We start from the raw sequence: 17,215 nt of genomic DNA, 5'->3' as shown, positions 1-17,215 counted from the left end.
CGTGTGGTTAGTGATGTCCAACCCACCAAATCATAAAGAATGCCATGGTGAGTAAGGGACTTTGCATTTGTAATAAAATATAGAGATGCATGATACACTGAATCAAGGCTCCGTAAGATGGAGAAGGGTTCGTGCATATATAATATGTCACCATAATCAATCACAGACAGAAAAGAAGATTCTAAAAAAAAAATTGGCATTGAAAGTAAAGCTAGGTTTTATTCTAAAATAAAAGCCAATCTTCACTTTGAGTTTCCTAACGAGATTTGCAATATGTACATTAAATAAGAGTTTGTCGTCTGTCCATATACCCAAGTACTTGTAAGAGGGCACCCTTTCAATGGATTTACCATCAGATGTAAAAATGCTAAGATCATCAGGCAACTGTAAGCGAACTTTTGAGAAGACCATGAACTTCGTTTTCTGAGGATTTAAAACCAATTTTAAATTGAGCAGAGCAGTTTGCAATGACTGAAATGCAGTCTGAAGCTCTTGCACAACCTGTGGCAGTGTCATCAGCATAGAAGTGTATTTTTGCTTGAATGTCCTTACCTAAATCATTTATAAAAATAGAGTTATCTTAAATTAGTTATCTTAAGAAACTCAGATTTGTGGCCCTATGCATGGACACACTGAGTACAATCTACAAAATAGTTTCTAAACCATTTAACAGCATTAGAACAGAAATCACCATCCCTGAGTTTGTTCAGCAACAATTCATGATCCACAGAATCAAACACCTTGGATAGATATAGGCAGCGCAATGCTGTTTTCTGCCTAAGGCGTTGTAACAACCTGGTCAGTAATACGTGATTGGGATTGAGAATGAGGTGGAATACAACAACTGGAAGGTTTTGGTTAAAGTCAGGTGTTTAATTAACCGAGGAGAGCGCTTGCAGAAGGAAATACAACAGACAGAGGCTATACAGGTGCTGACAAAATAACTGATACACAAAATGAAACAAAAGAGGGTCTTGTCCAAAGACAGTTACATGGCTCTAGGCTCAAAAATACAGAAATAAAGAGGTCAGCACCCATAAGCTTACAAAAATACAATGGAAGAAAACAAACTAGCAGTTATTCTGCAAACTTAGGTCTCAAACTAACTCTTGGTACACTGTATCAACAAGGTGATTTACAAAGGCTCCAAGAACACTGACTGAAGCCACTCAGGCAGGCAACAGAAAGGCAATACTAAAAAACACAAACACACTCTAAACTAACACAGTGGTACTCTCTAGACTAACACAATGGTATGCAACCAACAGCGAGGCGAACCGATCACTGGTTCACAGCCGCCATGAACTTCTTCTTCTTATGGATTTGCGGCAGTTTAGATGCTTCTAGGCGTATTACTGCCCTCCTCAGGAAGTCGCTATAATGACAGTGTTATTGCTTCAAATTTTTACATATAGCCCTGTATCGTGTAAGAACTATAATACTACTTTGACAATCAAGTGGTCGTTCTCATTTTGCCCCAATATAGATTTAATTGAGTATGACCGAACTCCCAAATCTGATAATCTCTTGAATAAAATGCACCTTTCTATGTTGTATTTGTTACATTTCAGGAAAACATGTTCCACTGTTTCAGAATTCCCACACTCACAAAGCCCATTAGGATGCTTTCCAAAAACATGTAAGGACTGATTCAACCCACAATGCCCAAGTCTTAACCTACAGATTTTAACAGAATCTCTTCTGGATCCATAACAATGCCTGAGATTGCAAAGAGTAGTAATGTCTCCCCTTGGTCTCATTGTCCCACAATCTTTGTCATTCCTTTTCCATACTCTGTTTAAATTTTTCTTTTAGTTCCACTCTTCCCAATGATATATTTATAGCTGTCTCTAACTTCTTTTGGCTTGAACAGTCTGCTATTTCATTTCCTTCAACTCCAGCATGAACATAACATTGCTACTAATCTCTGAAATTCTAAATAATACAGCCAGAATTTCACTTATGATATCAGGACGGGTTTTTGCTTTGCCGCCTTTCAAGGCCATAAGGGCAGCTGCAGAGTTGGAGCAGATTAAGACTTATTTCCACGTCCTCAATCCACCACAGAGCCCAAAGAATTGCTAGTAGCTCTGTTGTAAAGACAGAACTTCCGATTGTAATTCTCTTGTTGATCCTAAGGTCCAGTTGAGCTATATACACCCCAAAGCCTGCTCTCCCACTCTCTGGTTCCCTGGCACCATCTGTAAAAATTTCAGATGTTTGTTTGTTCTTGTAAGAAAGTTAAATCAATATCCAGTTCTTGCATTACCCAATAAGGAATAGGTAGGCAAATTGTGTAGATTGCCGTGTTTTCTTGCATCATTCTCACTTGTTTTGTCCACTGACTTATGCATTCAAAAAATGATTTGTTTCTTATCTTTCTGCAAGAGTCCAATGATCCTTGCATAAGGCACCTAGCTGGGAGTGTTAGATTAGGCCCACTCAATTTTACCCAGTACTGCATTCCCAACTTATTACGCCTCAAACATAAGGGCATTTCACCCATTTCAATGAGCACAGCAGGGATTGGAGATGTCCTGAGAACTCCACAACAGAGTCTCAGTGCCTCAGCCTGCAGAGTATCTAACTTCCTTAACACTGACTGGGCTGTAGAACCATAAACAAAGCACCCATAATCGATTTGAGCTCTTATCATTGCCTGATATACTAGATGCATGGAACCCCTCTCTGCCCCCAGTCAAATCCCGCCAAACTTCTCATTATATTATTATATATAATTATATTATTATAAAGTTCCATTCTCCAATTCTGGATAAGCTTGAGGAAGCAATTGATAAATCGATGCAACTGTTGGTATTCTTACCAATGTGAAACCTAGTTGGCCTTCCATCATTTATTACTACCAAATCATACTTGTCCAGAAAGTCTTCTACTATCTTGCCATTATCATTTTTAGCGATTTTAATTAATCGCTTCCCCATAACAGGTTATGGGCATTAAAATCCCCAACCCATTTAACAGAACCCCTCACATGCTCCATAATCTCATCAAATTCAGACATTACCAAGAGTTTGCAATTATCTTGACGGCTTTGTTTAGAGTCAAACTTCTTTCATTATTTTAATCTCTGGATTCATCTGCATGTTTGCTCCAATGGTCTTCTACTCTAAAAATGTCTACTTATATGACTTTGCATCACTTTTCTCTAAAACCTATTTTTGTGAACTCGTCCCAGACGGTTTTGCCAATCGACCTGAAACTTTGGCAGGATCATCTACGGACGTCGCTGTTCAAAGTTATCAAAAGAATTTTGATAAAATTAAACACATCAGACAATCTGTTTCTTTTTCATTGATTTTTACTTTTGTGTCTTTACGTACAATTTTACATAAATGCCCTTAAATCAAAATTGGCTTAAGCTATTGTAACTAAACTTGACACATCTGTTCAGATGCTCGGCCCGAGGTTCGCTGAGCAGTCCCGGGATATTCTTCCACTAGGGGGCACTTCACTTGCAAAAGTTTATACCTCGTAATTCGCTGGATAGATTTGTACGAAATTCAGTTTGTATGATCTCGGGTCCCTACTCAGTTGATGTATAAAATATGGTAATAATTGCACAAAGTGGGCGTGGCTTATTACAAGAAATGTAAATTTCTAGACATTTCTCATTCCTAACTAAGAAAATCATCCGTACATCCTAGAGAGCTGAACTTATTTCAGCACATCCACTGATATGTGGAAACGTTTGCCTCACTGCAACCTATGGCCAATTCAGAAGTCATTCACTCTATTTTTCAGAATATGCTGATTCAATTAAAATCTATATCTCCAAAAGTGTTTCTTCACTACCAAACTCAACAGAGTCGTTCTCCAGATGGCCGATATCAAGTGTTTCAAAGGGTTTTCAGATCGGTCAAATAGTCAGTCTGCAGTGATATTCAGTAGCTTGTATCTTTATTATCTTTTTAAATCAGTTTTGGATCAAATGCCACCAAAATAATTCACAACACACCCAAAACGGGCAGAATGATCTGTGATTTTTTTCAGAATTTTCTGACAAACATCTTCACAGTTGTAAGCATTTTATGTTTAAACTGAAAAAACTATCCAGGTCTGGCACATGTGACGTCACTACCTCCACTTTTGAAAAGGTGTGTAGAAACAGCCTCACACCAGTAGCTGAGTCAGTAAGTCACCTGTTCTGGAGATCTGCAGGTCTATCGTTCAAATCCCTAGGTGACCGAGTCAGACTTGCTGACAATGGGGGTGTTCAGATTATGGCAGTTCTCTATTTTATTTGGATCCCGTGACACTTTATTCTTATTTTTCTCTGCTTAAAAGTGTTTGTGCAGCTTAAACTTAAAATCTAGGAAACACAAAATGTCGCAGGTGGGTTGAACATTTTACCCAGTAGTCAGGTACATATAATGACGCTCTCTGATCTCAAGGTGATGCTGTAAAAATCAAGTTTGTGTTTCTTAAGTCGTCTGCGTCTGTTCTTCTCCTCTGAAAATGTCAAATGTTGCGTTTTTTTCGCGACTGTTTTGGATCCCGATCATTGCCGCGGCTATATTGTGCATTGTCCCTGTGAAATAAACAGAAACATAGCAGCTGGACTGTGGAGATTTACATCATATGAGAAGGAAGATGGGATTTGAATATCAGCATTTATGTTTTCTGAAATAAAACAAACTGTCCCTATATGAGGAAACAGAACAAATACATATATGTACATCATCTTAATCACTGATAATGACTAAAGTTTATAATTAGTACCTTAATATTATGTTTTGCTGATTCATGTGGTGCAAAACAAAAGATTTAACAAGTTATTAAAATGTTCTGGTGTTCAGTGTGTGACCAACGTTTAAGACAGCACTGACAACAACGGATCAAATGAGGACGTGAAAGTGAAAGAGGTCGTTCACAGTGACAAACCTCCAGATAATTATCAGCAGACTTTGCAGCTCTTTACTTCAGTTTTCTGTAAGAACACAATCTGTTGGGATAAACTAGAAAACCAGATTATTTATTAATACGGTTCTTATTAAAAATTTAGCAATGCCAGTAAAACTCCTGCAAGCTGCAGTGAAAACATGAAGTCTCTTGGACAACTGTCCTACTGTAGGCTGAGGAGGAGCAGCACTCATTCTCTCTCCTCTCCAGACACTGCCAGCATCAGTGTTTCTCAACTTGTCTCCAGTTTATGAATATTCACATCTACAAACAGTAAAAACCAAATCAGAACAAATGAGAGCAGATGTTCTTCATCAAAGGTGAGTCGTGTTAGCTGTCAGGGCTCTCAGCTGTGAAAGTCCAGATGAGGTCAGTGTTACAGAAGGTCTGCAGGCTGATGGGAGAGTTTTCACAGCAGCTGGAGACGCTGACAGAGCTCCACAAAGTCCAACCTGCAGGAACACTGAAGAAGAAGAAGAAGAAGAAGAGTCTGTAGTCTCAGGACAACATGTGATAAACAGGCTGAGAGGTCAGCTGACACATCTACAGTCAAACTGCCTCTTTAAATATTTGATCTGGATTAATTCAACAGCAGGATCACATGCAGGCTGACAGTGTGTTGGTGGCTGTGATCGTTCCTCCTGTCCACACTGACTGAAGTGATGCCGTCCTAACACCACTACACTGTGAGAAATGGAGGACAAGATCCACAGGCTGAGTAAAAAGGACTTCTACAGTTCAGCTGAAGGTCACATGAGGCCTGGGCAGTCTGAGTTCACAGGTCAAGTGGGGATCTACAAGGTCTGTTTTAGACCAAGTTCCCTCTTTGTGTTTGTTTCCCTCCACTGTAGCTCAACAAGGAAACTCAAAGAGCCAATTTCAGAAGAACTCAAACATGTTTTAGGTCCTAAATGTGTTGAGTTTGCTGTGTTAGTACAAGTTCACATCTGAAGGTGCAGCAGGAACAGAGCTTTGTGAAGGCTGTGTTATTTCTCATCATTCCTCTCAGTCACATGACCAACACACAGAGCTCTGACTGGAGGAGACAGCTCAGGGTTTTACTGCTCTGCTTCATGGCGCTGTTGAGCACAGATAGTGAGTAGATGAGTCCCAGACCAGCTCCTTGAACTCTTGACAAGAATCTGATGCAAACCTCATATTTCACCACAGCAAATTTATTTGAATGTCTTATCATACTTTCCTCTTAACATGCTGACAGAAGTGAGGAGAAAGGACACCAGAAGCTACACTGGCTAATTTGATTGGCCTAATTGAAAAGTTCATGGAAGAGACTCACACGTCTTTTAATACCCTACAATCAATGGTTATCTCGTGGTCGCCTGGCAGATGTTAAAAACGTAGATTGGAGATCCACAATTCTGGAGAGCCTTTGTGCCAAACTGGCTAAGAGTAATGTTAACATATGTGAAAGGCTAAATGACCTGGAATCTCACAGACTCCAGCAAAACCTACATGTGATAGGCATCCTGGAGGGAACAGAAGGACCACAGACTTCTTCAGCGAGACTCTGGGGATGTCCGCCCAGCCAAACCTCCTGCCCATCTGTGATCGGGTTTATTGAAGCCTCGGACACAAACCAACGGACCCCAAGCCACCTCCACGGCCTATTATTAGGCGAGGAATACTGCGACTATCATGGGAGCAGGGTGCACATGTTTCAGGACTGGCCCCAGAAGTTGCCCACCGGAGGGCTGCTTTCAGACATGTCAAAGCTAAGATGCAGGATGCTACTTGTTTACGGTACGGCCTGCTCCCTGCTGCAGTGCTACAGGCGACCGCCGAGGTGAGCAAGAAGTCTTTGACAGAAATACAAAAAGGTAAAAAGAGCTCTCATTAATATTAATGACAACATGCTGCTAATTCAATAAAGACGTAGTGACTTCACCTCTTAAACTCTGCAGCTCCACCAGTGGCTCCAGCTATACAAATTCATGTTGTGCAGCCAAACACAAAGAAAAACCCACAGAAACTGATTTAAGATTCCACTCAAGTTTCCAAAGATGCCAAATATGTCAGGATGAACTTTGGGGAAATGGGAACAAAAGACATCTACAATATTTCTTAAAATCAAAGCTTCTTCAGTTTAAACTATTATACTATAACAGTTCTTTCTAGATTGGTAGCGTTCTCCTGTCCTTCTGGCCTATGGGTAATAAGCAGCTACAAGTTCTTCTTCAACAATCTGCTTTAATCGACACCAAGATGTATGACAGTACACACACACACACGTGTCGTAGCACGTTTTACACCTCTCCTCTTTCGCACTTCCCTGTCTCACCCTGGAAACATGCAGGTGGGAATCCTCTGCTCTGAATTAACAAATGATAAGGAAACAGTTACTGTGTGTACTAATAAACTCAATTGTGCAAGTCCAGAAATACCATATATCCGAGTTTCATATCAAATTAAGAAACCAAAATCTATAATGAGTACAGTAACTAAGATTACAATACTTTAACAGCTGATCTCTGACAAACTGCTGCCCCTCAATCTGAATAAAGAATAAATGATGGAGATAAAAATCCATTTCTAATCCAATCAGATGTGTTCAGGTTTTAAATGTGGAGCTCAACATTACTATGTCCTAATCAATGAGCTTTTCCCTAAAATGAGTAGAGGGACTTTGTCATTGTGTCATTGTGGATCATCATAATGTCAGCCTTCTACAGACATCATCCAAATGTCAGCACAACATTCATACCATTGTTCTACCAGACTGTCCTGGTCCCAACATACTCTAAAACATAAACTGAGGAATGGAATAACATTCCACCTTCCCACATCTGCCTTTAATACAGAATTAATTTGAACAAATTGGTACTGAATGAGTTTGCCAGGTCTTTTGGTAAATATACACCTAAATCTTTAATAGAAACTTCGTCCCACTTTAACCGGCATTTCTTAGTGATATGCCTATTCATAGGGGGATCGTAATTTAAGGCCAGAACTTTTGTATTCGACACATAAAATTTAGAACCATACAACATGAGTAATTTATACTTTTGCGTCAAATCGATGGCGTAGGTGACGGCGTAGGCTATGGGGCTACGCAGAGGATACGCCGTCGCCTGACGTGCACCTCCTCAAAAATGCAACTACACGTCAAGTCGATGCGGACCGTAAGCTCTGTCACTGGTCGGCTGGGTAGCCTCGCAATGCCTCCGAGCGACCGGAAGTACCCCGTGCTTTGAAGGAACATTTGAATCAATATATTTGACCTTCATAACCCGAGCGAAATGACTCGTTTCGCTATCAGAATGTGATCCATTCGGTCGGTAACATTTGAAAAGGCTACACCAGCAGCACATTTACAATTTTACCCCCATTTACGTTAACGGAGCGCTAAACCGGAAGTTAGCCTACTCGGCCGGCAAAAGTCTTATCGGTGTAGATGTGTGGATATAATCAAAGTTTCATATTATTATGTTGCATTTCATACAAGCAATTGTTCACAGTTTACACACGTTTTCAGGACGTTTCAGGAAGAGATCTACCAGGGACGCGAGGACTGCACGTAGCACTCTGTAGCAATCCTAATACAGTCTGTTTATAACTCTAGTGTATTGTGCTCTCTGGTAGGACAACATGGAACTACACGTCTAAACAACACGTGGTTTTAGTAGCCCTTGGTTTCATATCGGTTACGTAAGGATTTGGTATATATTCTGGTCTTTGGCTAACAAGAGCGGAGAAACAGCACACCCCTTCCTGCAGCCCTGAAAATGGAGCAGAAAGGTTCCCATTTACTTTAAATCTGGCTGTTGGATTATTATATGTTTGAATTATTTTTACAAAAGCCAAATCTAGACAGAACTTTATATAAAAAATTCCAGCTAACTGGATCAAAAGCTTTTTGAGCATCTAAGCTAATCAGGGCTGATTCTATCCAACTACCTGTGGCATGTTTAATTAAATATAATGTTCTCCTAATATTATCCTGCGTTTGTCTCTGCTTAATAAAGCCAGCTTGATCAAGGTGGATAAGATCTAGTAAACATTTTTAAAGCCTTCTTGCCATAACAGATGTGAACAGTTGATAGTCTACATTCAAAACATTAATAGGTCTCAAATTGTCACATTCTTGTCGTTTTTTTCCCACCTTAGGAATAAAGGAATATAATTACTTCTCGCCATGAAGGAGGCATTTCTTGTTCTTTTAAGTACCCAATTGTAGACCCTGGCTAACAGAGGAGCCAACTTAACCCTTAGCACCTTATACCATTCCGGTCTTCATCCTTAAAATGATTTTAATTAACAAACACGCTGTGAACTACACTGTATATTTACTACCAGACTGAAGCATATCGCTCATCTTTCCTCTGTTCTGCTGCTTTCACCGTCACCTACTGCCACCTGTCACGTGGCTACTGTGCAGCACAGAGTGCAGGTTAAAATCGTTAACGTTAGTTACACATTGATTTTATTGATTATGTGTAAAGTTTAGTCTGTCCGTCTGGTCCGGTCAGAGCTGCACTTCCTCATTTCCAAGTTCCGCCTTTTCATTTCATCAACATTACGTTATCAATTAAACTCTATATAATCGATTGACATTTGTGAATCGATTCATAATCATTCAAGTGCACATCGCGATGCATCTAAAAATCAGTTATTTCCACCCCCCATAAAAGAATACTGTTTCCATGAAAGGGTGTGGTCTACAATGTTTAGGTAGTTGGTACATGTCAAAGTAACAACCATGAAATTGACGATCCAAGATTTCCCAGCAGAACATTGCCCAAAGCATTACACTGCCTCCGCCGGCTTGCCTTCTTCCCATAGTGCATCCTGGTGCCATATGTTCCCCAGGTAAGCGACGCACACACAACCGGCCAGCCACGTGATGTTAAAGGATGTACATCTGTTGGATTGGACCACACGGGCCAGTCTTCGCTCCCCACATGCATGAAGACGTTGCCAGTTCATAGGTTTTTCTTCATGGAACACTTTTGTTTTGGAGATGCTCTGACGAAGTCTTCTAGCCATCACAGTTTGACCATGGTCAAAGTCACTCAAATCCTTACGCTTGGCCCATTTTTCCTGCTTCTAAAACATCAACTCTGAGGACACAATGGTCACTTGCTGATTAATATATTCAACACACTGAAAGGTGCCATGGTAACGAGATAATCAGAGGTTTGTGAAGGTTCTCAGTCATCCAGGTCATAGTTATCCAGCGAAGGTTGAGGTTAAGGGCAACTGGACTTGGTTGAAGATATTAGAAGATGTTTCGTCCCTCCTCCAAGAGACTTCTTCAGTTTTGACTGACTGGTAGGGAAACTCTATTTAACCTGTGGGATCGTTAGCTAGGATTGTTGATATCGCTGGTTTGTTAGTGCTCCTGGCTGTGGTAATGACAGTCGTCATGGTCGTTAGAGCCACCCATGGCCAAGTCTGAATGACCATCGTTAGCATCTTCACCTGAGGACAAGAGGAAATGTTTGTTCAGTTTCCTGGAAAGTGATGAAAAGCAATGCTGTCCTTTCAACACCATCATTCTGAGATTGACTCCTGAAAGCTAAAAACTGAAAGCAAAAAGCACTTTATAGAGCAAATACTGTCAATCTAAGGTTCTTCCAGTTTTGCAGTAGAAGGCAGCTGTGTGTCACGTTAATGCCAAGTGCAGACACACAGGACTACGGGATTTGTACCCAAATGCAGAACACTCAGGCGGAGCAGGTACAGTTCTCCGTGTTTATTTAAACCAAGTGATTGCAACTTACACCACAGATGAGGTGGACAGTCTGGGGAATAAACAAATCCAAAAAACAGGTACAGACAGAAATATAGAACACAACAGAACAAATCAGTTAATAGGCAGAGACACTCAACAACATGAGCAGATGATGATTCACATGGTTCCACTTCCAGCATCGATTGTTGTCAGACTATATTTAATATTGAATACATTTCCTTCAAGCGTCTGATGTTTTTCCCCACATTTGTTATAATATCTGACCACACATTATTTTCAATATCAGTTGCATGTTTACTTGAAACGTTGTGCAAAGTTCCCCAATGGGCTCTGAGGTATTTTTTCTCCCATTTGGAGAAAATGCAGTGCGTTTTGTACACAACGGAGTGTTCAAGGCACCATGATTTCCAACAATTTCAAAAGAAAACAGGACACAACTCAACAACCCAAAACTGGAAAGCAGAAAACAAATGAACAGAGGTTTCTTTTCCACGAAGTGAAAAGCTGCAGATTGAGTCTTTAGCTGTTTGACGTCAGACGAATGTGACACTATCTCTATTATACTAACACTGATGCATATACTACTTTACATCAGGTTGGTACTAACTAACATCAGCTGTGCGAGATCCAGTACAGATTGAACCATCTGGTCAGCAGTGAAAGTTTCTCTAGCAGGAAGAGACTCTCCCTCTGACAGAGAGCACAGAGACGGTGAGGAAACATATGACCAGAACCCCAATCCAGGATAAAGAGGTTCAGTGAATAGGTGGATCAGTGTGTCAGTGGAGACTCTGTAGAAGGACAGAGTGCCAGCAGGACAGTCCACATACACTGCTACTCTGTCAGAGGAGGAAGATGTTCTTCTGTCATTGTGCCAGACAGAGTAACCAACATCATCAGAGCAGCTCAGACTCCAGGACTGATCATTCCCTCCAAACACAAAGGCTGTGTTGTCGCCTCTCCTTCCAATTCCCCTGTAAATAACTGATATTTCAACTCCTCCTCTCCACTCGACCTCCCAGTAACAGCGACCAGTCAGACCATCTCTACACAGCAGCTGAGGACACTGGAAGTCAAACCTGTCTGGATGATCAGGATATGACTGATCCTCTCTCATACGTGTCGCCTTCCTGTTGTTGTCAGACAGTTTGATCTTTCTGTGTGTGTTTGTGTCGAGTGCGAGTTCACAGGAATCTAATGGAGAGAACGAGACACAATAAACCTGCAGTTATTAATCCATCATCTGTTCACTGATTGACATTTGGTGATGACATCAGAGCTTTGAATGAGCGATGTCAGTGTGAAGATGGTTGAATATGTGATGCTTTCATGAATCAAATGAAAAACATGCTTACACTTCCTCAGACCTGGTCTCATCCATCGGACTCTACTAGGCTTCACCCTGAAAGGGAAGAGGGGTGTCAAACCGGCACATCCTCTTTCAGCATCAAACATGAACGTTACATCACACTCATACAGAGGTTTGTTATTCTCTACACTCATGGATGGGCAAAGATACAAAATGTACTGTATTTAAAAGTAAGATACGAAACACCCCAATTTAGTGTATCAAAACATAAATACTAAGGTACAATGAAATCACTGTGCAAACCTTCTATCTATCTGTCTTTTTCTGATTTGACACCCACTTTATCCCCTGGATCCACGTCTGTTTAGAGACATACTAGCAGGACAAGGCAGCTAACTTGACATTGCAGGAACCTTGACCATATGTCAAAGACAGATTAAACCTCCCAAAAAGAAAAGCCCACCTAGCCTGATATGAGTTTAGCTGTTTGGCAGACTGAATATATGAGATTCTTATGATCAATCCACACAACGAAGAAATGGCCAGTACCCTCCAACCAGTGGTGCAATTTCTCTAGGGTCAGTTTCTCTAGGTTTCAGTTTAACATACAGCTTCTTCATTTTCCAGCAAGAGTTGAAGTATCTGGCATACATGTTGTTCATGCTCAGGGAGAGATTTATTACTTATTATTCCAAAAAGAGACTCCACTTGGACTTGCATAAAATGACTTGTGAAGATCTCTGACCTGCACACACTAAACAGTATTAAAAATAACTTGTACTTTGAGTAGTTTATTGACCTAAGTATTATATTTTACTTGAGTAGGGTTGTGAAATGGTTATTTTCAATTTTACTCAAGTATTTTTGGAAATTGTATATTATAATAAAGTAGTAACAATCAACAGCTGTCTTAGAGATATTTACTAAAAATACATGTAATAGAGTAAGTAACTCAGCTCAAGGGCAGATCCCTGTGAGACAAAACAATCTCTTAGAATGCAAATGCACTTCAAATAAAACAAATGGTACTCTTCTGAGAAAGGTTACAGGAAATCTTAACAGCATCTGAGGTATTACAATACCTAACTGGTGATGATTAATTTGTTATTACTGAATAATTATTTCTTACCAAGATTTTCTTTACTCTGACCACCACTGACTGTACTTCCTCTTTTCAGTCAACATTCTGCAGGAAGCATTATACTGTTACACTCGCTCTTAGATGTCACCTGGTGGTTGTTGGTGAACATAACAACTCCGGAGAGTTGAATTAAAAAGTAAATGGACTGTGATATATGGAAGTAAAAGTGAACAATACAAAGTGGATTGTGATCCAGTATTATTTGACTTTGACATCATCATTTATATGCACTTAAATCGCTCTCATACACAGAAGTTTGTTTTCTCTATAAATACAACAAACAAGCTTCAGCTCCTCACTCTGTATACATGACATCTGCTGCATATGTTCTTCTGATGTAATGATCATTATCTCTATCGTCTGTATGTGAAATAAACAACAAAATAATAATTCCTTTCATTTCGGGGAAAGATTTTTATTGGCCAACGGCTATGACTCATTATCTTCCATTATTAAACAACTGTTGATCTGTTTATTTATGAACATATAAATAGTTAGTTTATATTTATTTCCGTTCTCATTTCCTGATCTAAATATGAGATAGATCTGTGTAAACGGTAAGATGAAAAGATAAACTTGTGTTTCTGTTGGTCTTTCCATAACAATCTTTCACCTACTGACAAGTTGTTTCCTCTCAGCCCTGGAACATTTGTGTGTGATGATTCCAGCTGATGAGCAGCTCTAGTCTGAAGTCTATGTGCTACTATTTTGTAACAGTGTGATGAGTCAGTGTTTATCAGCTTAGAGATCCAGGCCCACAGTCTTCCTCCTCTCCATACCTGAGAGTGTTCAGTATCCAGTGTGGAAGTTCCAGCACAGCAGACAGCAGCTTCATTCCTGAATCCTGCAGGTTATTACTCAGGTCTAGGTCTCTCAGACTAGAGGACTGGGAGCTGAGGAGGTTACAGCTGCTCAGTCTGAAGAGACACTCAACAAGAATTAAAATGTCATTCTGATATAGATTTAATCTTGACTAAAGTGCAATCATAAAGAACAATGATCTAAGCTTACACTTAAACTCACAGGGAACTGCTGGACCTGTATTTTTATCAGTTAATCAAATTTAAACACTTTAAAGTTGTTTATTGAAGCTGAAGATCAACTTTATCTAGATGGTAACTGGTAAGGGGCTACCAACTTTGGTTATATATTATTTCGTCCCTACACTAGCTAAAATCCTTGCTTGTTCTACTCCAAACAAGATGAAAATTAGAAAGTTGCAGTGAAACTTCTCTGTATCTGAAGAAGTTCATCTGTGAGCTGAATAAAATAAAATCTTGTGGACAAAGCTTTTTTACTCTATGAGGGCTTTTCCAGGGGCTCAACAGAGACTAAACCTGCATTTTGACTGAAGGAACAGTGAAATACACTGAAACAAAATTATAAATGCAACACTTTTGTTTTTGCCCCCATTCATCATGAGCTGAACTCAAAGATATAAGACTTTCTCAAAGTACACAAAAGGCCTATTTCTCTCAAATATTGTTCACAAATCTGTCAATATCTGTGTTAGTGAGCTCTTCTCCTTTGCCGAGATAATCCATCCACCTCACAGGCATATCAAGATGTTGATCAGACAGCATGGGTATTGCCCAGGCGTGCCTTAGGCTGGCCACAATAAAAGACCACTCCAAAATGTGCAGTTCCATCACCACTGCCAGCAGCAACTGAAGAGTGTCCTCCGAGTATTTCTTCACATAAGATACATCCAGATCTTTTTCTGATGACAGTTAGATGAAGACCAGAGCTGACCTCTGAGCAGGGGAGAGTTCATCTGTGGAGAGACTTCCTGAACTCAGGGACTGTTGGATCTCCTCCACTAGAGAATGTTCATTCAGAGAGTTGATGCTTTTCTCTGCAAGATCTCTCTGAGAGATTTTCCTGCAACTTCATCTTGATGTACTCGACTGTTATCAGGTTGGTCTGTGAGCTGCTTTCTGTCTGTGTCAGCAGGCCTTAAAGGTTAGTCTTATTGGTCTGCAATAAAAGTCCCAGGAGGAAGTGGAGAAACAACTCCAGGTGTCCATTTGGCCTCTGTAAAGCTTGATTTATACTCCTGCGTAGGGTCTACGCACGTAGCCACGCCGTAGGCTACGCACATAGCCAGGCAATTATACTTGTGCGTTGGATGTGTCTGACATATTGCAATTACACCCCCAAACGCTAGTCGGCAGTAGCGCTACAGCGTCCACTGTGCTCACTTTTGCTGGTCGAGCAGGCTAACTTCCAGTTTAGCGCTCCGCTAACGTGACTGGGGGTAAAATTATATACATGCAGCTGGTATAGCCTTTTCAAATGTTACCAACCGAATGGATCACATTCTAACGGCGAAACGAGTTATTTCGCTTGGGTTGCGATGGTCAAATAAATTGATCCACCGTGTCACAGCCGCTGTTTTGGCCGCTAGTAAAAGTTACTACAAAGCACAAGACACTTCTGGTCGGCTTGGAGGCATTGCAAGACTACCCAGCCAGACCAATCACAGTGCTTACGGTCCGCGTCGACTAGACGTGTAGTTACATTTTCGAGGAGGTGAACGTCAGGCAACAGCGTAGCTTCTGTGTAGTCCCATAGTCTACATCACCTATGACACCTACAGTTTGGCCTGAACCACCAGGAAGTGGATGTACATCTCAGTCAGGGTCTTGGGCAGAAGACTGGAATGTTGCACATGATGTGGAGGCTTCGTGATGTCTTGATGTGGGAGATGATTCTGCTGGCCTGCTCCTCATCTCTGAATCTCTTCCTGAAGTACTCCTCCTTCTGTGGGTCAGTAACCCTCTGATCTCTGTCACTATGTCAACACACTCAGGAGGGATCCGATTGGCTGCTGCAGGTCGTGTGGTTATCCAGCAGCAAATCCACTGAGGTGGACTCTGTAACATCAGTAAATTGACACTCATCCAAACAGTCAAAGATGAAACTCAACCTGGAACTCTTCATTGCTGCAGATTCCAGTTCCACCAAACTGTATTTTTTCCTCTTTCAGTATGCTGACAAACTGCAGAATGATTTCCTGAATGAAGATGCAACAAAGAAGATAAATAAGTGAAGGTAAATATTTCAACATTTCCTCTGAAGAACAAGTACAAACTTCATTTCCAGAAAAGTTAGAATAATTTCAAAAATGCTATAAAAACTAAAATCTGGAATTTGTTAATTCACATCAACCTTTATTTAACTGACAAAAGTACAAAGAAAAGATTTTCAAATGTTTTACTTACCAGCGTAATTGGATCTCTTATTTCTGCAACACAGAGGCATGACATTGTGTTACATCACCTTTCCTTTTAATAACACTTTCTAAATTGTGTGGGAAGTCAAGATTCTATTTGTGCCCGTTTCAATTGGAATTTTGTCCATTCTTGCTTAATACAAAATTTCAGCTGCTCAACAGTCTGCAGTCACTGTTGTCTATGCAGAATGAGGCCTAGCATTGCTCTGCTGAATTAAGCATGGATGTCCCGGGAAGAAACGTTGCCTTGATGGCAAAATATGTCCCTCTAAAATCCCATTACATGCTTTGCGTCAATGGTACCACACACATGCAACTCACCCATGCCGTGGGAATCGATGCACCCTTTTGCACCTTTCACTGATAACAATCTGGATGGTCTTTCTCATGTTTGTCATAGAAAAGTCGATGTCCATTTTTAGTGTTTCAGGTTGGATTTGTGGATGCAGCGAATAAGTTAAGTGACAATGGTTTTCCGAAGTGCACCAGAGTCCATGTGACTATATTATCACAGGGGCATGACAGTTTCTTAGGCTACAAAAGTGGTTTCCGGCCATGCCTTTTATGCACTGTGATGTGTCCAAATTCCCTAAATATTTTCACAATATTAAGTACTGTTGATTTTGGGGGGGGGGGGTTAACCTGTTCTGCCCAGCACCCTGGTGTACAGTATGAGGAGCTGGATCCCATGTTGTGCCAGACAGAATTTGCTGAGTTTTAATATACTCCTTTGTCTTCTTTATTATTTATTTAATCACATCAACACCACAGAGAAAGCAAAGACACCTGCAAGAGAATGGGGAGGGGGGGCAACAGGAGACATCCAGCCGAACAACAGCAATAAACAGCAGACATAAGGAAACAACTGAAGGATAATGAATAAGAGAAATAGTCAGG

At 40.5% G+C, this 17,215-nt stretch overlaps 1 protein-coding gene across 2 annotated transcripts; it reads right to left on the bottom strand.

Annotated features, from left to right (window-relative positions):
• Positions 1-10,618: 10,618 nt before the first annotated feature.
• On the bottom strand, positions 10,619-14,580 carry LOC119904816 (neoverrucotoxin subunit alpha-like). 2 transcript variants are annotated; one of them, XM_038721497.1, is made up of 3 exons: positions 13,863-14,580; positions 11,989-12,035; positions 10,619-11,827 (listed from the first exon to the last, which is right to left on the bottom strand). In XM_038721497.1, the coding sequence occupies exons 1-3, from the start codon at positions 13,916-13,918 to the stop codon at positions 11,220-11,222; spliced, it is 711 nt and encodes a 236-aa protein (XP_038577425.1). In that variant the 5' UTR covers positions 13,919-14,580; the 3' UTR covers positions 10,619-11,219. The 2 variants fall into 2 exon arrangements, with proteins under 2 accessions (XP_038577425.1, XP_038577424.1); XM_038721496.1 differs by lacking the exon at positions 13,863-14,580 and having other exon boundaries at positions 11,989-13,333.
• Positions 14,581-17,215: the final 2,635 nt, after the last annotated feature.

This window comes from Micropterus salmoides, unplaced genomic scaffold, assembly GCF_014851395.1.
Source record: "Micropterus salmoides isolate LMB-PRFRI ecotype aquatic unplaced genomic scaffold, ASM1485139v1 Ms_hic_scaffold_1567, whole genome shotgun sequence".
Lineage (NCBI taxonomy): Eukaryota > Metazoa > Chordata > Actinopteri > Centrarchiformes > Centrarchidae > Micropterus > Micropterus salmoides.
Note: the sequence above shows the minus strand (reverse complement) of the source record. Positions and strands in the feature narration are given on the sequence as shown.

Excerpts from the sequence above, each read along its gene's own strand:
- LOC119904816 (XM_038721496.1), bottom strand. The coding sequence starts at position 12,136 with ATGAGTGTAGAGAATAACAAACCTCTGTATGAGTGTGATGTAACGTTC. Across the intron at positions 11,828-11,988 it reads GAGACCAGGTCTGAGGAAGT|ATTCCTGTGAACTCGCACTC; the intron begins GTAAGCATGTTT and ends TCTCTCCATTAG.